Source organism: Equus caballus, chromosome 31 (genome assembly GCF_041296265.1).
Source record: "Equus caballus isolate H_3958 breed thoroughbred chromosome 31, TB-T2T, whole genome shotgun sequence".
Classification (NCBI taxonomy): Eukaryota; Metazoa; Chordata; class Mammalia; order Perissodactyla; family Equidae; genus Equus; species Equus caballus.
This window is the reverse complement of record NC_091714.1, coordinates 3,297,785-3,324,501: the sequence shown is the minus strand read 5'-3', so window position 1 is coordinate 3,324,501 and position 26,717 is coordinate 3,297,785. Positions and strand designations below refer to the sequence as shown.

At 45.5% G+C, this 26,717-nt stretch overlaps 1 protein-coding gene across 3 annotated transcripts in view; it reads right to left on the bottom strand.

Moving 5' to 3' along the window:
• The window catches only part of RPS6KA2 (ribosomal protein S6 kinase A2), a 367,321-nt gene that overhangs the window by 299,087 nt on the left and 41,517 nt on the right, over positions 1–26,717 (bottom strand). For 2 of the 3 annotated variants that reach the window (XR_011434455.1, XM_023633075.2), the window contains exon 3: positions 8,931–8,981. Coding sequence is in view for 2 of the 3 variants with exons in the window: in XM_023633075.2 (XP_023488843.1) it covers positions 8,931–8,981 (51 nt within the window). In the remaining variant the exon portion in view is untranslated. Of the gene's footprint in view, positions 1–8,930; positions 8,982–9,073; positions 9,242–26,717 lie in introns of those variants that run through there. The other variant, XM_023633077.2, reaches the window with a different exon arrangement.

Here is a 26,717-nt window from a genome sequence, read left to right as displayed (position 1 = left end):
AAGTGTACATGTTCTGCTTCAGCGGCCCAGGGTTTGCCAGTTCGGATCCCGGGTGCGGACATGGTGCCATTTGTTAAGCCATGCTGTGGCAGGTGTCCCACATATAAAGTAGAGGAAAATGGGCACGGATATTAGCTCAGGGCCAGTCTTCCTGAGCAAAAAGAGGAGGATTGGCAGCAGATGTTAGCTCAGGGCTAATCTTCCTCAAAAAAAAAAAAAAAAAGCAAGAGCCCCCCCAGGGGCCAGCCCAGTGGCATAGTGGTTGGGTTCATGCACTCCACTTTGGCAGCCCAGGGTTTGCAAGTTCGGATCCCGGGCATGGACCTACACATTGCTTGTCAAGCCATGCTGTGGCAACATCCCACATAAAATAGAGGAAGATGGGCACAGATGTTAGCTCAGCAACAATCTTCCTCAAGCACAAAGAGGAAGATTGGCAACAGATGTTAGCTCAGGGCCAATCTTCCCCACCAAAAAAACAGAAACAAAAAACAAGCTTCCCCAAAGCGTTGTGTTGAACGTGAGGGCGATAAGATGATTGCTCAGAATAGAGCCTCCAGCAGCTGGTCTGGCTGTAATAATGAGGCACATGAGGGGTGCTCTGTCTTTCTTGGCAATAGGACACTAGCCTGGGTTAGGTTAACACAAGCCACAGGAACCCTCAAAAACAGTTCAGCCAAAAACGTCATCTTTCCTGCACCACGCATTTTGTCAAATCGCTTGAAACAGTCCACTGACCATTCTTGTTCCCTGTCATCATCGGGCGGCAGTGTGCGTCAGTACAGAACCAGAGAAACAGACGCAGCGAGTCTGGATCACCCTGACCTAACGTTATCAGGCCTTTTGCAGCAGTATTTTGAGTTCTTCTAACTGTGACTCAATTCAAAGTTCCACAGGAATCAAAAAGCAATTATCTAAGGCTTAGCGCTCTTGAAAACACATTAGCAAAATAGATCCGGTCTTTGTTCTTTGGCTAAATAGCCGCCATGTTAGATCTGGTGGCCTTGCCATAGAAACCTCTCATTTTTAGTGGGATTCAAATGCAGGTGTATGTAAGTATATGAACTGAATGTTGTCATGGTGACCGTGGCAAGAAATTGCCTTTTATTTTGTGCCATGGAACATCGTTATGACCCCCCTGGCTTACTCATCTTCCAAATATGCATTAAAAAGAAATGATTTTGAAAAACAGCTATCACGATGTATCGGCCACTGATTTAAAGGAACTGCTCTTGTCCCATGTCGGGCTCCTGTCCTCCAGCAGCTGAACCAAAATGCCCGCACAGTTGGGCCCAAGAAATGAACAACCACCGCCACGGCAGAAAGCATCCGTTTCGTGTTTCTGTCTGATATCGTAACGCCAACCTCGAAGCGCTAACACATCTTCCTCTGTAGAACCTAGAATTCCATGTCTCTGCATCCCATAGCATCAGAGACAGCATCTTGGACCTGCGGTGTCCAGGACAACACGATGTGTTCACTACGTTCTTCCTCTTCCCGGGCCCAAGCAAGGAGGCCGGGTGTGGTTAGCTTGGTACCGCCTGGCTGAGTCCTCGCTGCTGGGAACAGGAGGGGAAGGGACATGAGGAGAGCACAGGTTATGCAGCCCTGGTGCCAGCCCTGTGTTTGGAACAAAGAGCCCCAGGATGGTGGCCTCGCCAGACAGAAACAGCCCGGAGCTCCCAGCCCCCTGGACTTCTGAGGGTGGCTGTCGAGGACAGCCACCTAGCTTGGTGACCTTGGGAGGAAAAAGTGAGCCCTGCTGTGGGAAGGCCCTGCCATCGGGTGTTTATCGGTGGCATGAAACGAGGTCGTCTGTCCCATCTGGACTAAGACAAGTGGTGGGAACCTTACAGATGGATCGTCCGGCTTCACAGAAGGCAAGCGAGGGCCAAAGAGGCCACGCAGCAGAGTGCCAGGAGAGTTACGTCCCCCACACTGCCCCCTCAGACTCCCCTCATTCCCACAGCCCACCTGCTCAGCCCCAGATGTGTGTTACAGTCATTGTTCTTGATCACTTTACCATGTTGGCCTAATCTCTGAGTGCTCCAAAGGTAATAGGTGTGCATGTGTGTGCATATGAGAATGGGGGGGGGGTGGGGGTCACAATAGGTCCTAAATTCCCCCATAGACTTCTCCTAGCACCCAGCACATGGTATATGTAAAGACTTTTTTTTTTTTTTTTTTTTTTTGGTGAGGAAGATGTCACTGAGCTGACATCTGTGCCAATCTTCCTCCACTATTTGTATGTGGGACACTGCCACAGCATGGCTTGATGAGAGGTATGCAGGTCCGTGGCCAGGAGCTGAACCTGTGTACCCTGAGCTGCCAAAGCAGAACATGTGAACTTAACCATTACACCACTGGGCCGGCCCCAAGACATTTTTTGAAAGGAAAGCATCCTTGGGGAAGCTGCCTCCTCTCCCCACATTACAGCTGGTCTCCATCACTCAGGTATCATGCACCAGGACTAGGAGCTGGTATCGGGGTCCTCCATCTACTCCTGTCCTGAGAAACTTGCTCAGCCTCTAGTAAAAATCCATCAGCTTCCACAGAGGAAAAGCAGCTCTTTGCTGTTCCATCCGCTCCTGTGACTTCCAGGCACAAACAGGAAAATGGAGCAATCATGACCCCCCCCAAGCTTTTCTCGGGGGACACCAGCCCCCGGGCTGTGAATTGCAGACCGGAGGACACAGAGGATACTGTGAATTGCTGGAGAGCACACGGCACACAAATGTTGTGTCCCATGCACGTGTGATGCTTGCAAATATGAAAACCATCGTGATGAATAAAACTTACCTTTAGAATTGCAGGATTCATGCAGCTTTCCTCGATGCATGGATAACAAAAATACAACTACTATGATGTGGGATCTCTGATTTATTATTATGCTTATTATTTTAAACCAGGAGTCTCATATTAAAAAACCTTTGAGATTCACTCACTTACAAATCCCAGGAACAGGAACAGGATCATAGGAAGAAACTGATTTCCAGGCTCAGCTGAGCCCTGTTTGATGCTATTTTCTTAGTATGGAAAAGCAAGACCAAGAGTAACTTTAAATTCTTTTTAAGTCATCAAAGGGTTATATGAAGAGAACGTGGGGTCAGCCCCATGGCCGAGTGGTTAAGTTTGCGTGCTCCACTTTGGCCCAGGGTTTTGCTGGTTCAGATCCTGGGTGCGGACCCAGCACCACTCATCAGGCCACGTTGAGGCAGCATCCCACGTAGCACAACCAGAAGGACCCACAACTAGAATATACAACTACTTACTGGGGGCTTTAGGGGAAAGAAGAAAAAATAATTTAAAAAGGATTGGCAACAGATGTTAGCTCAGGGCCAATCTTTAGGGAAAAAAAAAGACAGAGAACGTAAAAATGTTATTTACTCCCGCCAAAGAAATTACAGGAGAAAACTATCTTTGATTTCAGCAAATGTCTATATCACAGCATCATAATTGCACTAAGACCCCAGACCCAGGCTGCCCAGGATTCAGGTCCAGCTCCATCCCTTAGCTGTGTGACCTTGAATGGTTACCGCCTCAGTGTCCTCAACTGTAAGATGGGGATAGTAGCAATGATAGTGCCTACTTCATAGGTAATTTAAAAAAAACAGCTGTGTTTAACTTTTAGTAGATCATAAAAGATAGCCATAATTTTCTATAGCTCTTTTTCTTTTTTCCTGAGACCATAACTTGGAAAATGCTGGCCTGATTTGGAACAGAGGGTGTGAGATGTTGAGCCGGCATTTATAAAAGAGAATTTAGAGAACATCCTACTTGTTTGACAGATAGGAGCTAAGTAAGCACCCCTTCTCGTTCTAGCACGACTCCGGGTGAATTACCTCACTTTTCTGACCTTCATTTTCTCGTCTGGGAAATGCGGGAACAACAATAAAGAAATAGTTACCACGTAATAAAGTCAACTGGGACAACGGCAGGTCCCCAGCAATCATCAGTTCTTCTCCTGAGAAGTGAAAGGAGCTGATGGGAAGTTAGTCGGCTGTCCCTTCCCAGTGACACAGTTCTGAATGCCTGTTAAAAATAAGCAAAGTGCTTCCTCCTTCTTTGGGTTCACTGGAGGTCAATGTCATCATGGCTCTCATTATGATATAAGAAACTCACAAGGTGAATTACAAATTTCAAACAGAAAGTTCCCTTTGGGCTGCTTGGGTGTATAATGATGATGACGACATCTTTCATGCTGCATAGTAAATTGCAATGACTTGTCAATTAAGGAACTCAGTACTTCCTTTTGTGCTATTTGTCACTAAATGCCACCAGATTTCATCTTTAATTGGCAAAATTACTCAAGATATGAGAGTTATTTATATATTACTAAACCCAAGACATCTGTAATAAATCATCACTCAATAATTATAGTTATTTTTAATATTTTTAGGATGAGTTGAGCCCTAATTTTAATTTCTTAAAAACAATTATGGTACAGGTAGCTTAGATTTCTTTAGGAGTTGTAGTAAAGTGTGAAAAAGAAGAAAAAGAAAATCACCTGTGATCCCAGAACTTAATGAAAAGCCTTGGGAATTTTGGGGGGTTTTTTTGTATAAATCTTGTCTCTTTTTGTTTGAGAATTGGGAAGTAGGTTATAGCTAAATATGCAAAATTTAGGGTCAATTTTTTCCCCCCAAAAGTTAATGTTTGGCTTTTCTCCAGCTCTCCTGAAAGGAAATTTAAAAGTACGACCTCAATCAAAGGATTTTCTTAGCTCAAAACTTGCCGCTGAACACTCAACCAGTTTTTCCTGAAGCGCTCCACAGCCTTGCAGCGCCTGTCCAATCGTTAAATGTTAGAAGACTGTGTTTGTCTTTTTTGTGATTATTCAAAGAGGGAATTTTTTAAAAAGGCACAGAGCTTGCAGTTGTGCTCCTTTTAGTTATAAGCTGCCCCGTCTGTCCCAGAACCTTCCCCATGGAAGTCCACCCACCCTTGTGGCCCTCTGCGGTCCTGATGTGACTTTCCCCACCACCCCGGGACCCCTCTATGCCTTGTTTCCCAGGCCGAGGTCTCTGAGGGGTGGGAGTGCTTCCTCTGCATATCTGGGCACCACACAGGTGTCTACAGTAAGTCATTGTGGGGAGAATGGATGAAGAGGCCTTAACTGGGAGCCCAGGCGGCAGGTGGGGACAGCTCAGCTACTCTGCATAGAAACCCAGCTCCATGGGAGAATTTTCATCCCTGAAAACAGATGGATAAGCCAGAGTTCCTTATTTTATTCTCTATGCTTCACGCCTTTTTCAATGTCACCTATCGCCTTCACATTATCAACACCATCAAAGAGAAAACTACGTCTGTGAATACCACTTCATATGCTTCAGGAGTCAAAGCAGAGGCCAGGAAAGATCTGATGAAAAAGACAAAGGAAAACAGAAAAGTCAGCCTTGTTCAGAGGCGCCAAAGGTTCAGAATCAAGCTGGTCCAGGGTTGGGGAGATTGCAGCTCAGTTAGAAGAAAGCAAAACAGAAAGGAGAACTAGCTCGTGTTTCAATTTCAAAACTCTAATCTGAAAGCCAGTTCTGTGACTCCACCAGGGGCCGCGTGTTACAAGGCAGCCTCTGGGCTGGGCCGCCACTCGCCAAGAATTTGCAAAAAGAAGCTGGACAGGGTTAGCAGTCAACCAGTTTTGGGGAGTGGCCTTCACGTTCCACGCACATCAGCATTTTAACTCTCTAAGTTTCTTTTCAAATGATAAAGTTTGAGTCATCACGTTATTTTATTTGCATATCAATGTATCTTACAAAAGAACAGATTGTTTCACAAACTAAGAATTAAAACAACTCCAAAACACACCCAACACAAATAAACACGCACAGACGCCCCGACGTCAGGCAGGCAGTCGACAAGCGCCTGTCGGACACATCCCATGTTCTCGCGCTCTGGGCTCAAGACTGAGAGCTATTTTTCGCTCTTTACCAGGACTGTATGGTCTGTCTTTGCTTCTCCACTTAAAGCTGCATGCAACCCTGCCCTCTGGCACCACACCACAGTGATCAGGAGCGGCCACACTCCTCTGCCCCACACAGCTGGATGTCTGAGGGAGAAACAGTTTTTTGTTTATTAGAGTCCCACGGAATCAACAGATCACCAAGCAACGCAACTGCATAGAGACGGTCATGTGTGTTCATTCTGATGCAGTAAGAAAAGAGGAAACACAACAGCCCTTAATGGGGCAGTAATGGCTCTAAGTCGGCTGCCCCCACTGTTCTGTCAAGGTCCGGGCCTTGGATGAAAGAAAACATCCCCGCCTTGGATTTTCAAGCTCCTTTGTTTCCTTTTTAAATTACTTTTTATAAAATTAAATAAAGAGTGAAACCATAACAGAGAAAGAGGGAATTCAATTAGCTGTCCAACTGGAAGCATCTTGTAGATATCAAATGTATAAAAGACGGCTTATGGCTGGGCTTGCCGTCTCGGCAGCCTCTGTGACATTGCCAGTAAGATATTACAACATTTCTTATCAAAGTTGGAGTAGCACCTGCTTATGCCCCAGCAGCTACATCTGCATTAGGATTTTAAACAGAAGACTCTGTAATCCTCTCACTTGGTATCACAACCTGTTTAGCACAGACCTGTGCACAGAGAGGGAGAGCACTGCAGAGGAAAAGGGGGACTTGGAACTCGCTGCTATCTTACTGCGTTTCCATACTTTCAGAGAGTTCCCAGGTGATGCTCTGTGAGGTCTGATTTGTGTTTTCTTCATCCTGAACATATGAAGGGGCTCCTGCCATCAAATTCAAGGTGAATCTGAAAACACAGCTGGGGACCAGAGGTGACTAGGCTGGCGGTAGCTGCTGCATATTGTTCTGGGGCTCTCCCGGACCCTGGACCGAGGATTAGATGGGGAAGCAGGACCTGATAGAAACGACCGCTCTCCTTGGAAGGCTTTCCGGCTCCCACCATGGCTCTTATTGGTAACACCCTTGTAGGACTGGTCATCGATTTCTGAGGGGTGATTCACAAATGACAACCGCACGTGTATCACACACCCAGTACTCAGTTCCCATCACCCACCGGGCACGTACTTGTTCCATTTGCCTACGTTCACTTCTACCACCAAGAAAAGAGAAACGTACGCAGTATTGAAACTCTGCATTCTTGTTCCAAGCGGCCAGTCTAAACGTGGATTATGACGACATATAGAATAATGAAACTTTTTATCTTTCCAGGAGACACAGTTCCTCTCGGTGTATAAAGCCAAATAAAGTTTTGCTGAGAATCACCGACTAGAGCTTACCTATTTTTTCTTGAACAGTTTATAAACCAGACTGAAAGAAGTTATGAGAAAAGAGTGAAAAGACGATTTCCTGCCACCACAAGATGCTTTGCTCTCTGAGTTTATTTAAATTAGGGAGAAATTCAAAATAGCATTCAGACATTCATCTAGTCACTTAGCTAAAATAATTGGAACCACCTGGAGATGTTGTATGACGATAAGTCAGTTATCATTAACCTTCATTTCTACTGACACAATTTTTATGTCTAATAAGGAAATCAAATTCATACAAGATAATGGTATCGAGAAACTCTTTTTTTCAACCAAATTACTGTTCGGCTGTTAATAAAAATATATTCAGACCCAGGGGCCAGCCCGGTGGCATAGTGGTTAAGTTTGTGTGCTCTGCTTCGGCAGCCCAGGGTTCACAGATTCGGATCCTGGGCGCAGCCCTAGCCCACTTGCAAGCCATGCTGTGGTGGCATTCCACATAAAATAGAGGAAGATTAGCACAGATGTTAGCTCAGGGCCAATCTTCCTCACCAAAAAAAAAAAAAAAAAAATTCAGATCCAGACAGGAGTTCCGCAAGTATGTAAAAAGTAAAACAGTGGAATTCTGTGATAAGCATTGTTTGCATGGATGTCAGCAATCAACCATTACAAGAGCAAGACGGACATTCTCGGAAGTGGCTTCCTTCCCTCTGGGACTGCAGCCTCCTGGAACCAGCAGAGACTCTGCATAGCTCCCAGAATTTACAGACCCCCTGAGGAGTACTGAGGAGACATCACTTCTCTGTGCAGCTCCCCACCTGCACAGGTTAGTAGCAACCAGAATGTACTTTGACACATTCACATAAACTAAAGAAGCCTGAGCAGAACCAAGGTTTCAAACGACCTGTTTGGTATCTCTATGGAACAGCCCCACTGCACCTGCTGTGCGTGCTCTGAACAGTTAGCCCCGATAATGACAGATGCCATGGCTTCCCGAGGACACGTAGCATCATGACTTGCGGGAGCCAGAAGAAACAAAACACCCATAAAACTACCTTATGAAATGTCTTATTTCTATTGCAAGTCAAACCACATAGCTGCTTGGAATATTACGAGAACTCTACCTCCATCTGTAATGATGCATTTTAGGCCTAATTCTGAGCAAAGCTTCCGAGGAGAACCTGAACTCTGCCTGCAGTAGGTTCTCAGAGCCGCCTGGCCACCAACTTGCAAATCCCACAGGCAGACACAGCCGGGGCCAGCCCCACTCCCGACCTTGTCTCACTTGGAGTTCTCATCTGCCGTTTGCAGCTCCAGCTAACTGTGAAGGCACTTGAGAGAGTTTTGAAAGGAATATTGCACGTAGAATCATATATATTATATCCCCAAAGAGCCGCAAATGCAGAATAAAACAATCTTAATGGCAAGCAGCAGGACTTTCTCAGTTTAGCGCACAAGGGCGACCCCTGCTGTACACAGACGGTATTGCACAACTCAAGGCATTTCTCTGTTTCACCCAGAACGTCAGATAATTTCAATTTCACTGTGTCGGGCTCCACGCTTCTAAACGCACGCCACGGCTGGCCCTGCTGGACCGTAGGCGGCATGAAACAACCGAAGAAACCGAGAAAAGACTTCACGTTTGACATGGTTTTAAAAATGAAACTCATCTTCGCATAGAGAAAAATAAACCGATGCGAGGATTTCTTACCTCTATGGGAGCGGCGGGTTTTGTCTCAGACGAGGTCACGTCACTCTTGCCCTGTGGAAGCAGAAAGAAGGAATCTCTGTAAGCGTCAGGACGTCATCGATGGTGAGCAGCGTCATCAGGAGGACGGTTACACAGACACTCACCAAGACTTGGAATTTTTTGCTTCTAAACATTAATCTCCACATGGTTTTAAACACTTTGAGGAGTTTCTCTAGCTTTCAGGAAGCCCTTTGGTAAACGCCCGAAGAAGGGAACTTGCAAACTTTTGTGCAACTTTTACAATTCAGCCAAAGGAAGTGATGGTGTTCCCTTTACCAACCTCAAAATGCAACCAGAAAAAAAAAAAAAAAAGACACTTGTTTTATCTTCAGATGCACAGTATTTAACGAATTAGCTGTGCTTATCACTAATGGCGCTGGGCAAATGTTTTAAGGTGACTTCTAGGCTCCCCATGATACAGAAGATATTCATTCCAGCTATAGGAGAGCAAAGAAGTTAACGGGTAAACACACTGACATCCACCTCATTAAACGTCCGGTCATCTTCAGCCAGAGGAGCTTGAGCCCAGAAACGCCCCCATCTAGGACTCCCTTTTTCTTTGTCTGCCTCTCTTTGGCCAGAATAAGATTTTGAAGTAACTTGACGATTTTACTTAGCAATGTGGTGTTAAGATCTCAAGCACAGAAAGCATGGCTGCCCCTTATTTCCGCACACCCAATATTGTAGGGGCTAACTTTTCATTTTCTGCTTTATTCCTCCTCATTTCTCTTCTGTTCTCTGCTCCTTGGCTCATCTCCACTGAAAAGTCAGAGATGAAGAAAGAGGCCATACGTCAAATTAATCTCTTTCTCCTCTTACTAACATTTGTGGTTCAAGGGTCAGAAGAGAGAAAGAATTCCAGACATACAGCGAGCATCCGTGGGTCTTTGTCCCTAACACCCTCTCCCTTCTTGGCGAATAGTACGTTTCGTTCTGTGGGAAGTGAATTCCACGGGGTCCAGGTGAGGATGGCCGGGCCACGATCCCCCATCACCCCAGGCAGGGGCGTGACTCACTCTCTGGGCCCAGTGCCCGCTCAGAGAGGGCATGAAACTCACAGCAGGTGAGGCCTGCCCGGGGCTGACCCAGCGGCCCTCTCTGGACCCATGGCCAGCTTTGCAGCTGCTCTGAGCCTGGGGTGTATGCCTCAGAAATGTGCCTGCCTGAGGACAGAATCAGAGATGGAGAGTCAGTGTCAGATGGACAGTGTTCGAACCTTTGCCTTCAAACCTGCCAGAAGCCATCTCTTTTCAAGGATAGGAGCCTATGAATTGCCCGTCTTGCTTAAGCCAGTTTGATTTGGTTTCTGTCACTTGAAAAAGAGGGTGAGACTTCATGCAACATAAATGACGTGTTTACAAATAAATGCCTAATAGCATGAAATGGAAATCCGTAAATGCCACAACGTCACGCATTCACCCATGATCCCATTCAACCCCATGACCAACCCACCAACCAACCACCCTCTTTATTTTCCCTCACTTTTTTGGTGAGGAAGATTGGCCCTGAGCTAACATCTGTTGCCAATCTTCTTTGCTTTTTTTCTCCCTAAAACTCCAGTACACAGTTGTATGTCCTAGTTACAGGTCCTTCTAGTTCTATATGGGACGCTGCCACAGTGTGGCTTGATGAGAGGTGTGTAGGTCCGTGCCCGAGATCTGAACCTGCAAACCCCAGGCCGCTGAAGTGGAGCACCTCAAATTAATCACTACGTCGCAGAGCCAGCCCCTGACCACCTTCTAACGAGGGATGCACCACACGTGGTGGTCCTCACCCTAGCCTTCTCAAACCCCCAAGACTATACACACAGGGTAGTCAGCATTCGGGGGCCCTCCCTGAAAAAGACAGGGGGTGATATTTTGCATATTCTCTCATTTAGAATCACAAACCCTCTTCTCATTTTCTGGGCCTCCCACTTTGCAAATAAGATTCAGGGAATTAAACAGAGGAGTCGGAAATCCCTTAGACATGAAGTGATGATTCGCCCACCGTCCTGTCACCTGCCATTTTCTCCACCCCACGCCGCCCCTTCTCTCCCTCCTAAGTGTCCTTCACCACCATGCCCTCTACTTCGGGGTCAGCGGTGGGGTTCAGCAACCCAGCCAAATGTGGGCGGGCAGGGAGCCGGAATCTTTCAGCTCCTAGGGTGAAGTCCCAGGTCCTTACTATTCCATTCCAACCCTGGGCGTGAGTGGAGAGGATTCCCCTTCTGGATCCCGGAGCACGGGATTCTGGCAGGTGGGGAAGAGGATGGAGAAGACAGTGAGGGAGGAAGAGGATAACAGAAAGGATGCTGATGCTTCCCGGGGACACCCTCACACAGGTTTTCCATCACAGGGGGAGACAGGCCCAGCAGGAAATCCTGACTCTGCATCAGTGCACTTGTAGCCCCATCCTGTCCCCTGTCCCCATCCTGTGGGATACCTGCGACCACATTCTTATCAAAATACATCCAACCCGATTTTGGTACCATCGTGGCTAGCTCCTCCAGGGAACAAACCAAAGTGGAGATGACCTAACACACTTGGCACAAACGGATGGTTCTCCAGGTGTTTTCTGAGGAACGAAACTTGTCCAACTCGCTGTGGAAAATAAACGCGCACAGGCAAGGAAATATTTTTCTGTTTTATAGATTTGAAATAAAACATCAGAAATTTCTAGACAAATCACCAGTCACCATTTTGGGGAAAAAATGCAGATTGAGTATTTTGGTAAAGCTCTAGAAAGCCATCACGTGCCACAGGACTAATGCGAAAGGCACACGCTGCAGTGTTGATGGCGTCTGGGATTTCTAGTCTGGGTGACCAAGCTTTATTTGCTGCTTGGGGGTGCTTTAATATTAGCCTTCATGTCTATAAAGCTGACAATCCAATTTTATGATGCAAAAGGGGTCTGGCTAGCTCCCAGAGTCTCTGTTTACTGGACCAAGGGGAATCTTGCAGACTTTGTGCACAGTCCTCGAAAGCCACATCTAGATAGGACAGCACTACTTGAAAATCTACAAATACTTGATACTTTCCAGCCCTGATTTGGTTGGAGTATTGCTATTGTGTTTAATCAACAAACGTGCTCAGAACTGCTCACTGTTGGTCCTGGAGAGAGCTGTGGCTCACGCTCCTCCCTCGTTCCCACCCCCGAGCCGAGGCTGATGAACTCTCAGGAGATTCGACAGCAACGAAGGCCGAGCTCAGGCTCTTGAGCAGCTGACCAGAGTTCGTTTCCGGGCCCCAGATGTTGGGCAAGTCACTTAACCACTCGACCTCGATTTCCTCATTTGAAAAGTTGAAGCAAGGTGGTACCTGTCTTACCGGGGAGCTGGGAGAAACCAGCTGCTTCGTGTTAGGCACCCAGCATGCAGTAGCCCTCAGCTGATGTTGGCCATACCGATGATGTAGGATCATGAAGGGGTTCCCCAAGCTGGAGCAGGATAGAGGGACCCCAAGACATCCAGCCCTTCCTTGAGAACACTGGCATCTGTGTTTCTCATCTGTGATTGCTTAGGTATTGATGAGGTGTCTAAATAGACTGAACTGTCCTTTATTTCTGACTCAGATCCAACTTCCGGCTCATGAGGGTGGAACAGCAAACGAGAAACAGCAGGTGGCACCAGAGACCTTTGTACAGGACTCATGACTTACCAGAGACTGGGCTCCACACCACTTGAATTCTCCTTCTTGTAAACAATTAGGCCATAAATCAATGAAAGAGTCTGTCATCTCGGAATCACTTAGAAATTACCAATACAGTTCACTTAAGATGCTGGGTTTACACCATGCGCAAAAATCAACTCAAAATGGATTAAAGACTTGAATGTAAGACCCAAAATCATGAAACTTCTAGAAGAAAACTTAGGCAGTACGCTCTTTGACATCAGTCTTAGCAGCATATTTTCAAGCACCATGTCTGACCGGGCAAGGGAAACAAGAGAAAAAATAAACAAATGGGACTACATCAAACTAAAAACCTTCTGCACAGCAAAGGAAACCATCAAAAAACCGAAAAGACAACCTAACAATTGGGAGAAGATATTTGCAGACCACATATCAGATAAGGGGTTAATATCCAAAATATACAAAGAACTCATACAGCTCAACAACAAAAAAACCAACAACCCAATTAAAAAATGGGCAAAAGATCTGAACAGAGATTTCTCCAAAGAAGATATATGGATGGCCAACAGGCATATGAAAAGATGCTCAACATCACTAGCTATCAGGGAAATGCAAATCAAAACTACAATGAGATATCACCTCACTCTGGTCAGAATGGCTATAATTAACAAGACAGGAAACAACAAGTGTTGGAGAGGATGTGGAGAGAAGGGAAATCTCGTACACTGCTGGTGGGAGTGCAAACTGGTGCAGCCACTATGGGAAACAGTATGGAGATTCCTCAGAAAATTAAGAATAGATCTACCATATGATCCAGCTATCCCACCGCTGGGTATTTATCCAAAGAACTTGAAAACACAAATGCATGAAGATACATGCACCCCTATGTTCACTGCAGCATTATTCACAATAGCCAAGACTTGGAAGCAACCTAGGTGCCCATCAAGGGACGAATGGATAAAGAAGATATGGTATATATACACAATGGAATACTACTCAGCCATAAGAAATGATGAAATCCGGCCATTTGTGACAACATGGATGGACCTTGAGGGTGTTATGCTGAGTGAAATAAGTCAGAGGGAGAAAGTCAAATACCATATGATCTCACTCATAAGTAGAAGATAAAAACAATGACAAACAAACACATAGCAATGGAGATTGGATTGGTGGTTACCATAGGAGAAGGGGGGAGGGCAAAAGGGTTGATTAGGCTCACATGTGAGGGGATGGACTATAATTAGTTTCTGGGTGGTGAACATGATGTAATCTACACAGAATTCAAAATATATTACGATATACATCTGAAAGCTATATAACGTTATAATCCAATGTTACTGCAATAAAATAAAATAAAATAAAGATGCTGGGTTTATCCAGCCCTTTCTCCGCAGTATTGCTTCTCAAACGCCTACCGATGGTGGGTGGTTTCCGTATCCACGTCCATCCCCACCTCACACTCATATTGAGAGGGCTCACAGCCCCCCAGCTTGGCTGGCTGTTTGGGGAGAGTCTAAGGGTCCACGTGTCCTAGTCGTTCCCTAGTCACAGCGGCATCTCCCTCCCAACCTGCATCAGCAGCCACGACACAGAGGGGACCCTCCAGGACTGCGCCACCGGGACGTCCTGGACACTTGGCACAGGGGCAGAGGGGCCTCTGTTCCGTGAGGTCTGACTGATGTGCTCCCCCAGGAATAAAATGCTAACTTCACACGCTGACCAATGGTGAGGAAGGCGGGGCTTGCTCTCCATAGCCCCGCCTCTCCTTCCAAGGTCCTCCCCTTCCTGCCCCTGCGGACCCGAAGCTCCGTAGATCCATCAGCTGTATTAGGATTTTTATGGACCATAAAGCGTTAGGTAGGTGATGTTACAGCATCAACAAAGAAATCAGCCCTTTTCATCCATTTGCAGATTCCTGGGTAGTGACCTGAGTCTCTTCTAGATAAAACAGGTCAAGGGCGGGTGTGACTAGTCACAGTTGATGGCCAAGCCACCACTAGACAGACGAACGTGTTCCTGATTGCAGCTCACTGCTCCATCCCCGTTCCCCTGGGTTCTCCTGGGCCAGGTCCACGATGAAGCAGACCCAGAGAGAGCTGCTGGGAGGACTTCTACCCCCAGCAAGATGGCCTATGAGAACAATGGAGAACTGTCTCACTTGTGCGCTTAGAGACAACGGAAAAAGAAAAGAAGCGGCTTCATGAGTAGCCAGTGGTAAGAAGGAAGGAGGAGTGAATCCACAGGGGCTGGAAGACAGGGACCAAGAGGCTGGACTACCACGGAGGCCGCCCTGAGGGGTTCAGTTTCTGCAATCTTTGAGCTCCGATTTTTAAAAAATATTTTTATCATTGAGGTGAACTTCACATAATGTAAAATTAACCATTTTGAAGTCAACAATTCAGTGGCACTTAGTACGCTCATGACGTTGTGTCACCCTCAGACTCTGTCTAATTCCAGAATTATTTTCATCACACCCAAAGAAAACCCTGTGCGCACTAGGCGGTCTCTATTCCCCTCCACCCTGGTCCCGGGCAACGGGCAATCTGCTTTCCGTCTCTGTGGATCTACCCACCCCGGAATTCCACGTAAGTGGAATCAAATGATAGCTGGCCTTTCGTGTCTGGCTTCTTTCACTTAGCATGATCCTTTTTGAGGTTCATCTCCACTGTAGCATGTTTCAGTTCTTCATTCCTTTTCATGGCTGAATAATGCTCCATCGTATGGATGGACCACACCTTGTTTATCCATTCCCCCGTTGATGGACACTGGGTTTTTCCCACCTTTTGGTGGTTGTGAACTGTGCTGCTATGAACACACATGTACAAGTACACACTGGAGTTCCCATTTTCAACAATCTTGGGTATATATCTAGCGGTAGACTTTCTAGTTCCTGCAGTAACTCTGTGTTTAACTATTTTTAATTTTTTTAAAGACTAGTACCTGCACTAACATATGTTGCCAATCTTCTTTTTTTTCCTCCTCCCGAAAGCCCCCCACTACATAGTTGTATATTATAGTTGTAGGTCCTTCTGGTTGTGCTGTGTGGGATGCCACCTCAGCATGGCTTGCTGGGCGATAGTAGGTCTGTGCCCAGGATCCGAACCAACGAAGCCCTGGGCCATCAAAGCAGAGCACTCGAACTTAACCACTTGGCCATAGGACTGGCCCCTATGTTTAACTTTTTTGAGGAACTGCCAGATTTTTTCCACAGCAACGGAATGATTTCACATTCCCACCAGCAATATAAAAGGGTTCCAATTTCTCCACGTTTTCACACGAAACTTGTTTTCCATTTTTCTATAATTATTATTATTATTATTATTATAGCCATCCTAGTGGGTGCAAAGTGGTATCTCACTGTGTTTTCTTTTTTTGCACGTGTGAGGAAGATTGGCACTGAGCTAACATCCACTGCCAATCCTCCTCTTTTTGCTGAGGAAGATTGTCACTGAGCTAACATCTGTGCCCATCTTCCTCCACTTTATATGTGGGAAGCTGCCACAACAGGGCTTGACAAGCAGTGTGTAGGTCCACACCCAGGATCCGAGCCAGTGAACCCCGGGCTGCCAAAGCAGGAGCTCATGAACTTAATCACTACGCCACTGGGCCGGCCCCCACTGTGGTTTTGACATGCATTTCCCTAACGATTAGTGATGTTGAGCAGCATTTCATGTGCTTGTTGCCCATTTGTATGTCTTCTTTGGAGAAATGTCTATTCAAGTCCTTTGCCCAGTTTTTGATTGGGTTGTTTGTCTTCTTGTTGTTCAGACTTAGGTTTTAACACCCATGGAGGTAGAGGAACGAAGAACGTGGCCCCTGGGAGGCGAGGAGCTGGAACTCTCAAAGGGGTGCACCTTAGTGAAAGGGGAGACTAGGAAAAAAAATCTGCCAATCAGCATAAGAAAGGAATAAGGAAAGGTATCTAACTTGTCCTGGGTTCAGGGCAATATTTTTTTTTAAGTCATCCTGATAACTGAGAACGCCAGGCCTGGGCCTTCCATGAGTTTGAGTGTGGATCTGCAATGACAGCATGGCTCAAGTTAAGTTTAACATGAAGGCTGGTCTTATGCCAGGAATAAAGTTGCCTGGCCGATGCAAACACAGACTCCTCTGAAGGGACACGATCTGAAACCAGGACATGGGGAATTCACACAGGAGGAGCAAGCACTTTAAGTATAATCCCAATCAAAAATTTCAAAAACCCCAGGAAACAACCCACCCTGAGGAAAAGACAGCAGACACACAAAGAAGCAAGAGTTAAGCCGAGAACTCCAGCGAGCAGAAGGACAATGTTCAAGAGAATACAAAATGAGTATTTTTAAACTCATCAAAGACATAGGAACAAAGGTAAATTTAAACAAGTTGAGAGGGATAAAATAAAACTGTTGTGGCTTACAAATAATGTAATGTTGTACAAAATCTAAGAGAATACACTGACAATTTATTAGTTCTAATCAGAGAGTCTAAAAAGGTTACCGGATACGAGAGTAATAGTAAAAAATTAATAGTGGTTTTGCACATCAGCAGGAAACAATTTAAAGGGATGGCCATTGTGAAAAAGAAGGAGATGAAACGTGCAGGGAAAAGACAAAAGAAGAAAAGAATCCTGTATGGTAGAAAGTAATAAATCGAACAAAAATGTGCAAGGACGTTACAGAAAAGATGATAACCTTTATTGAAAGAAATAAAAGAAAACCAAAATAAATGAAGGTAAATATGATATTCAAGAATAGAAATCTTAATATGGTAAAAAAAAATGCCAATTTTCCTAAAATCAATCTATAAATTTAATGTAATAACATTGGAATCCAAGCAGGATTATTTTTTCCTGGAATTCAAACCAAAGCACGAGGGTTGAAGAACAGACAACACTGTTTTGAAGAAGAGCAAGGAGGAGGCACACACTGCCTGACAGATATCAGCACTTGCGCCAGTGGCAGAGTAATTAAATTTGTGCAAGGAGCAAAACAGAGCCTGGGAGACCCACCCAACCATGAGAGCCCAGTAATGGGCAGACTTGACACTGAAGGACAGTTGGGGAAACAGGTCTCTTTAATGAAGGGTGCTGCCAATTGACTAATCAACCGCATACCATGGACGAAAAGAAATTCAAGACCAAAATGGGGAAAAGCTGAACTTTTTTTTTTTTGGTGAGGAAGACTGGCCCTGAGCTAACATCCATTGCTAATCTTCACCTTTTTGCTTGAGGAAGATGGTCCCTGAGCTAACATCCATGCCAATCTTCCTCCACTTTGTATATGGGACACTGCCACAGCATGGCCTGATGAGCAGTGCACAGGTCTGTGCCCAGGACCCAAACGTGCGAACCCTGGGCCACCGAAGTGGAGCACACGAACTTGACCACTATGCCACCAGGTCAGACCCCGAACTACAAAATTTTTAAAAGGACCTTCAGGAGACTATGTTTTTACTTGTACTACTAAAGGATTTTTCGAACAATTAAAAAAATACATTTTTTAAAAAGATCATTAGATTTGACTACATTTAAATAAAAAATATTTAGCACGACAAAAGATACCACAAATTCAAAATAGCCCACAGACTGGAAGAATATGCTTGTAAACCACAAGATTCAAAAAGGATTAGCATCAGAGACGCGTTCAGATATGTTACGATGAATACATGCAAAAGAGAGATGCCTTTCATCTTCATCAGACAGGCAAATTCTTTGCTCCTACAAACAGCGCTGTGTGTGTGGCCAACAGTATTGGCACAAGGGGAGTTGGCGGGTATTTGGAGAAACAAGAATTCTGATACACAGCCAGAGGGAGAATAAGTGAATTAACTGTTTTGGAGAGCAATTTGTTAATACCAAGTTAATATGAAGATGCATGTACCTTACAGCCCAACAATTTTACTCTAAAGTATGTAGACCAAGGAGAAAAGCTCTAACATACGTTCACAGGGAGACGCAGACAAAGTTTTCCATTGGGCACTGCTTAAAAGAGCAAAAAAAAAAGTGGAAATCATCTAACTTGGTTCCTGGGTTGGGAAAATGGCAAAAAAAGCTGGCATTCCTCATCCCGTGACAACACAGAACTGAAAACAAATGAGGCCAAACCATGTGATGGCCATGGATACATCTCAAAAGCATCATGGAGCGTTTTTTGTAAAGTAAGTTTCAAAAGGAAACGTGGACTACGATTCCATCTGTGTAAAAATTTAAAACACACCTGTCATTTGTAGGCAGAGACTGTTAGGGGCTGAATTGTGTCCCCTCGAATTTTCATATGTTGACGTTCTAACTCCCAGTACCTCAGGGACCAGATTAGAGACTGGGTCTTTATGGAGATGATTAAGTTAAATGAGAACACAGACGCACACAGAGGGACGACCGTGTGACGACACCGGGGGGAAACGGCCACCTGCAAACCAAGGAGGGAGGTCTCAGGAGGCACCAACCCTGCCGACACCTTGACAGGGGACTTCCAGCCGCTCCAGCTGACTAATACAGCCACAGAGGACAGAGGGTGCCTTTGCAGGCCACTCCAGAATAGCCAGAGAACCGGGTCAAAATAGCCACTGAGTACTTCAACAGTTGCAGTAACTGGACTTGAAATATGAGCCAATCCCAGACATTGAAGGGTCTACTGGGGTTGTTTCATGGGCATTTAACATGATCTTTATAGCCTTTCTCTGCACCTGTAGAAAATACATACTCATCTTAAACAGAGACACGGGCTAAACGGTGCGTCCACAACCTTGCTTTGCAAACCAGCCTGGCTGGGTCATGTAGACGGGGCCAGGCATTTTTCAACGATTCAGTAACTCCCTGAGCCAAGCAGTCAACAGCGCTCGGTCACAGCAGCCCACGTGACTCAGATCACAACCACTCAGATGTATCGTGTTACTATAACTCCTCATTATGAAGTGCCCTGGAACGTCAAGCTCCTCTCCCAGCCTTTGAGGAGGAGAAATCGCTCTAAAGAAACAGTACTGCAGGACTGTAGATCGGAACTCTCTCCTCCCGCAGAAACTCAAACCAGCGTCACCTCCTCTTCACCTCCACGTGTGAAGGCCACCCCTTCAGAAGATCCAGCAACACAGAAAGTTCCCAGGAAGGGGCCGGCCTGGTGGCACAGTGGTTAAGTTCGCACGTTCAGCTTCGGCGGCCCAGGGTTCGCCAGTTCGGATCCCAGGTGCGGACATGGCACTGCTTGGCAAGCCATGCTGTGGCAGGCGTCCCATGTATAAAGTAGAGGAAGACGGGCATGGATGTTAGCTCAGGGCCAGTCTTCCCCAGCAAAAAGAGGAGGATTGGTAGCAGATGTTAGCTCAGGGCTAATCTTCCTCAAAAAAAAAAAAAAGTTCCCAGGAAGTGCATTTAAGACCAAGTAGGGTCATCACTAGCTACTTTCCCAAAGAAACTAGAAACTATTTTTCATTCTCAATAATCCATAAATTGACTATGCACTTTGGTATTTTTTGAGATAATATGAATATGAGGGGCTTCTCCTCATCACTGGAGTGTGTCCTGATTTGACCCTACATAGAGACACAAACTCCATCCGGGTCATAACTCCCGGGAATTGCATGCACACACTGGGCTGGGTGGGCGCTTGGTGAACAGGCCCAGCAGCAAATGATGGAGGAGCCAAATGGCAACCTTCCTGCATCACAGGACAGAGCGGTCCAGGGGTGAAGATGGCATCTAGAGGTCGGTGGGGAGCTGAGCCGTGAGCCAAGAGATGTGCAGAACAGTGCAACCGGCCGATCCAGGAGCACGCATGGATCGGAGGTTCCAGAGGTAGGCTCCTCCTTGGAGCCAGCGTTTGGGGTCCCGTGTGTGGAACCTCAGCACTACAGACGTTAGGGGTGGATAGCTCTTTGTCATGGGGGCCGTGCTGTGCACTGTAGGATGTTTAGCAGCATCCCTGCCCTCTACCAGATAGATGCCAAGAGCACCACCACCCCCAGTTACAACAACCAACAATGTCTCCACACATCACTGAATGTCCTTGGGAGGCAAGGTCACCCCTGGCAGAGAATCGGCCGTGTCTTTGGGAGCAAGACTCCAGCCCCTCGGGGGTCCCGGCAGGTTTTAAAGGCAGGGGACCCAGGTATGGAGAAGACACACATGCACACGGTGGACTATTCAACAAGGCCGTGCTCTCAAGAACAGTTCAGAAGCCCCAGGGCCAAGACTGCAGCTCAGGGTTAGAGCCACCAGGAAAAGACGGGACGTGGCTCCGAGGCCCAGAGAGCAGGTCAGCCTCCCCAGACCGCCCTCGGCACAGGCAGGATTGCCTCGAAGCCTGACCTGCAGCGGGGAAGCCTCTGTGCTCCAGGGGAAGTGGCCGGCCAGGCTTGACTTGGCCTCCCTGACCTCAGGGTCTGTCCCCCACCCCCCTCAGCCTGACGTTCAATGTCAATGCAGAATGCGTGCAAGGCCGGGAGCGCACATTCATAAACGTACTCATAAGTCCTAGCTCATTTGTGACTTTTTTCAGCAGAGTTCTTCTTCCTCTGCCCTAGATGGAACATCGAGACCCTCCCAAGACCTGTCTGCTCACCCATAGCCATGATAGCCCCTTGGTTCCCGGGAGGCTTAACTTATCTGTCGACGTGGCCAGGCTACAGTGACCAGTTGTTTGGTCCAACACCAGTCTAGGTGTTGCTGTAAAGCTATTTTTTAAGATATGATTAACATTTAAATCAATAACCTCTGAGTAAAGCAGATGACCTTTCATAATGTGGGTGAGCCGCATCCAATCAGTTGAAGACACTAAGAGAAAAAGACTGAAGTTCCCCAAGAAAGAAGGAATTCTGCCTCCAGACGGCCCTCAGACTACAGCATCAATTCCTGCTGGAGTTTTCAGCCTGTCGGCCTGCAGAGGTTTAGAAAAACATATTATTTGCTCTTTCGGTTTATGAGAGCTACTGCCCTTTTCTTCTCTTTACCGGAAGGTTGATTGTTTCTAAAGTAATTGCTTTCTCTAGACTATGTTCCAGGAAACACCTGAAGGACAGCAAGCAGGTTAGATGCCCACACACACCTGGCACGTGCTGTGACCTCAGAACTCCCTCACTCAGTCCTCACGGTGAGTCCACAGGATGCCGGCTCCGAGATTCTGATGATGCAACTCCAAGACGGGCAGAGGGTAAGCAATTTTCCCAGTCACACAGCTAGTAGTCACAGAGCAAGGATTTGAACCAAAATCCAGAGAGTCCCCAAGCCTGTATCCTTAACCATTGTCGTTTGCTTCCCGGCATTTTTCTTTCTAAAGTATCATGATTTTACTGCATTAGTCTTGTCTGTATGACGTTTCAGGCACTCAAGTGTATTTTTAGAACATGTTAGTATAAAGATAAGGTATTGCCAATACCTTCCTTTTTGTCCTAAAATGTCAATAATAATCTAACGAAATAATAATAGGAGCCGATAACAATAATCGAGCACATAAAATTTGGCTTTGTTTTTTTTAACTCTCAGACCAAAGGGATTTTGACAAATGTGACAGAGAAAAATAGAAAAGTCAGTGTTCCTTTCCCAATAGTCATTGATGGGCATTTTTTATGATTTGAAGAAACTGGGCCGTGCATCATGATGACTATAATCCACTTATCAGTGTGTGTGTCCCTCCAAATCCATATGGTGAAACCCTAATCCCGATGTGATGGTGTCAGGATGTGAGGCCTTAGGGAGGCAATCGGGTCATAAAGCTGGAGCCCTCAGTAATGGGATTAGTGCCAGGGAGTTCCCTCTTCCTCTTTCTGCCACGTGAGGACACAGCAGGAAGATGGTTGTCCATGAACTTTCTCCTAAAAAACCCATTTATCTTTCCTAAAGAAACCTATTTGTTCTTCCCACAGGAGCCTTTTCTTGCTCCTCCCTTTCCCTACTAAGTGATGTATAAAATCCCCAAATTCTAATTACCCCTTGGAGTTACTCATCCTTGAGCACTCCCGTGTGTATGCTTGTTGCATTCATAAATAAACTCTTTCTTTTCTCTTGCCAATCTGTCTTTTGTCAATTTAATTCACAGGCCCCCAGTCATTTCACATAAGAGGATAGAGCAAAGTTTTTCTTCCTCTACACGCCATTCCATTCTCCAGGGCAGCTCTGAGAGCAGTTTGTAAAGGGTGGGTCTTAAACTCAGGCTAACCAGTCACACCACTGTTTTGCTGGTCTGAACAAAGCTGATGATGAAGGCAGAATCATCCATGAGTTGGAAAAAATCAGCTTCTCTGATCACAGATTCTGCCGCGGTGTCCCTGTGTCTCCTTCCTCAGGTGCACTCTGTGTCCCAGGGGAGGGAGTGCCTGCAGATCTGTGTATTTTGGAGGATGATATGGGCAGGGCAGAGCTCACAGATGCTGTAGATGCCATCTAAGGAGATTAAACTTTATTCATTAAGTTTTTTAAATCAGTGGCATGGTATAATTATTTCCTTTTAGAAAAAAAATATCATTGTGGCCAAGCCCTTGAAGGATTTTAAGCAGAGAAATGATGGACAGTCGTAATCGCCTGGTTAACACGGGACCAGAGCTTGAATCCCAGCTGTGCTTGGACTGAGAAGAGGAGAAAGGTCGAGAGAGTGGGAGGTACAGCTATCAAGACTTGCGGACCAGTGGATGTTGGGGTAAAAGGCAGGCAAGAGACAAAAAAGAATCCCCGATTTGTTGTTCCACGTGAGAAGAGGCAGAAGGAAATAGCATCTGAATTGCCAACCTCACCATCTAGGCTGTGCGAGCAGAGCGAAGATCAAACTATTGGCCAAATAGAAATTCGCGTGTTTTGTGAATTTCCCTCCCGTCTTTATCGCACAGTAATTAAAACCTCTGTGTCTGTTGAACAGTGAAACGTGCCCGCCAGCTTCTTCACTCTTTCCCTGGCCTCCTGGAGTAAACAGTCATCTCACGGATGGACGTGTGCCGCTGTGTTTCGTTCTGCTCACGGGTCCTGGTGGAGAATGAGGAGGGCCTGGTGCAAGAGCGAGAGAGAGGTCGCCTCCCGACACTTATGCCATCTGCCACCACCTAAACGTCAAGCCGTGACACCTGGCACAAAACATCTGGGAGGGCGTGGCTGAGCCCTTCACTCTGAAAAGAGACAACTCCAGGATTAAGACTTGCACCCACCAGCAGTTTATGTGGGCAAAGCTCTTTGGACTCGTGGGGCCAAGTGAAGGCATCACCGAGCTTCCCCCAGAAAGCCCCAAACGACCTCTGCCGATCTGACGCAGACTGCCACTTCTCCTGGTGGCTGTGCTCAGACCTACTGTGCGCTGGCTCTGCACTTGGGCTGAGATCCCATCTCAGCGGTCCTCAGAGTATGTGCAAAGACCTTCCCAGGGGTATGCGGGCATAAATGTTTTAAAAGCAATGGTTTATAATTTCCAGACCCTCAACTCCTTCATAAAAGTGATGCGAGAGCTCCTCTAGCCAGTTGCCCTTTTCCACCTCCCCATTCATGGTCTCTGCTTCCCCTTTTCAAAAGAAAGGCACACCTCCCCCTGCCCCCCATCGTCGAATCTCCCTCCAGTGCAATATTCTGGGAGATGGAAACGTCCTGAGCTGCAGGCAGACTCCTGTTTGATGTATTAGCAGCTAATTGTACTGGAAAGACCAAGGAACTAGTCCTCCAGTAAGTCTGACAGTTTCCGACTCTTTGCTTTCAACAAATTGAGAGAAGCTATTCCAACTGTCAGCCAACAGCGCATGAAAAATAACCTTCATAACAATCACAAAGTGATTTTTGGCATACAGCTCAGAAGGAGCTAAAAAAAAAAATGTAGTGACGTTATTACAACAAATCTTTTTCCATTTCCATCTTTCATTCCTATTTATATGAGCAGGTTGCCTCAGCTCATAAGAATGAAAATTAGAGAAAATATTGATGCTGAGTACTTCTCATGGTAGCAGCCCTCCACGGATGCATGGACCTGGGGGGGGGGGGGACTATCCTTATCATTCATATCCTCTGAATTCCAAGATTGTAATTGTTATATTTAATAATTATCAATTTTTAAAAATATTTTATTTTAACCAATTGTATACTAATAATAATCATAATAACAATTCAAAAGAAATAACACAGAGTGTTGTGGTTACAGAAAATTAAATTTAAAAATCAATTTCAATTTACGCACAGATTTTTACTGCAAAAAGTAAGAGGATGACAAAAAGAGTTTTTAGCGAATATTCGTATATATCACCCTAGGATAATATTCTAAGCGGGGCGGTGGATGGAAATCCTGATTGAAGGAGCAAAAGGAGTCATAAAAAATTTTTGCCTGCTCAAAGGAAAGCATTTCCATGTATTTTTAAAATAATGGTGGGGGTTATGAAATCACTATAACTTTCAGATTCCAGGGGAAATATTTAAGAAGGTTGCCATAGCTTCATCTTGAAATATCAATATTTTTTAAATGGCAGAAGATGTCTCTTTTGTAACTAACAGAACTTACTTTTAGATGAAGATTTTAGAAGGTGTCATCCCGGCAGCTCCTCTTCCTCGAACCCCAGCTAAGGAGACCCCTTGGTCTGTCTGGTGGGGGCATTTGCTCAGCAGCAGCTTCATCGGGACGATGGGGGTCCCTCCTTAAAAATCAGGTACTAGGTTTGTTTGTAGCGGTTCTGGCAATCTCTGATGGAATAAACTCATTTAAACCCTGGGAAACAGATCGCTGCTTCAATTAGGCCAACTTCATAGGAGTTCTAGAAAAATATTGTAAGTCAATGACTCATTTGAGTTCTAGATGTGAGCACACTCTCGTGCAATTAGGCCGACACAGTGGGAGTTCCCAGAAAAGGTTTTCACTGATTTTGACTCATTTGTGGCAATGTCTGCCCTCTGCCCTCCCAGAACACCGGCAGCCCAGCTCCCGGCAGTTTCCGGGCACAGCCCATCTCTACATTCTGGTCTCCTGCTAAATCGGGAGCTGGGGCTGGTCACAATTTTTAAAAAGATGGGGATGCAGGAGGGAAATATAAGCCATAAGAATGAGCTATCAGCCAAATTGCACTGGCACGAATGTGTGTATTTGACAATTCTTTACCCGGGATAATTTCAAATTTCATTGCCCTTAACTGGATCATTTGTCCCAGGGAAAATATTTTATTTCATAACAGGCACTGGATACAAGCTTTCAGTTTTCCCCATGAGTGCAAAGAATATTTACAACATAGAATAACTGAAATGGGATCCCACAATTCAGCTTTTAAAACAGGAAGAATCTAAAAGGAACACGACTTCTACTCTACGAAAGGAATGGGATAAATGACAAGGTTTTCGATATAATGGAAATGAGAGTGAAACTGAGAAACTCTAGGCTCTCATGGACTCATGGTCTCTGTGGAAGTAAGAAGATAAAGCAAATAACTTAACCCAGAGCATTACAACTTTTGTAGGTAGTTTTGCTGAAAGTGTTGTCATCAGTTTTGTAATAATTCAACTGTGTGTCTACTCTTAAAGAAATTTAAAGCATTTAAAAGGACATGATGTGTAGACTTCTGAAAAAGGTAATGGATAAAATTTGTGATCTAAAGACAAAACATAAATAGAGCAGCCAGAGAGAAGGACATTGAAATAGAAGTGGGTGAGACGGAGAAAGCAGAGGGAAGAGAAGGTTTACATGATTTTTAATGAATCTAATTTTATGCTTCTTATTATTTTCAACTTTTAAATGCTAAAGATTTTATTTTTTTATTATTTTTTTTTTTGCTGAGGAAGATTGGCCCTGAGCTAACATCTGTGCAATCCTCCTCTACTTTGCATGTGGGACGCTGCCACAGTATGGCGTGATGAGCGGTGTGTGGGTCTGTGCCCAGGATCCGATCCAGCAAACCCCAGGCCTCTGAAGTGGAACATGCAAACTTAACCACTATGCCACTGGGCTGGGCCCCCCAAATTTAATTTTTTATATGTTCTGCATACATATACTCACACATATAATTTTAAATCAATGAGTATATTTGATTGCAGAAAATATTCAGTATTTGAGAAGTTGAATTAGTTAAATTTATGCTGTATTACTTATTAGTTGTGTGAATAGCTTATAACTGATTAGAGGAAAAGGAGTTGGAGGAATGATTATTCATCAGTCTCAAAGGTGTGTAATTTCCAAAAGCTGGAGGGAAAATTTCAGCAAATGTTTTTTAAAATCCCTCCTTA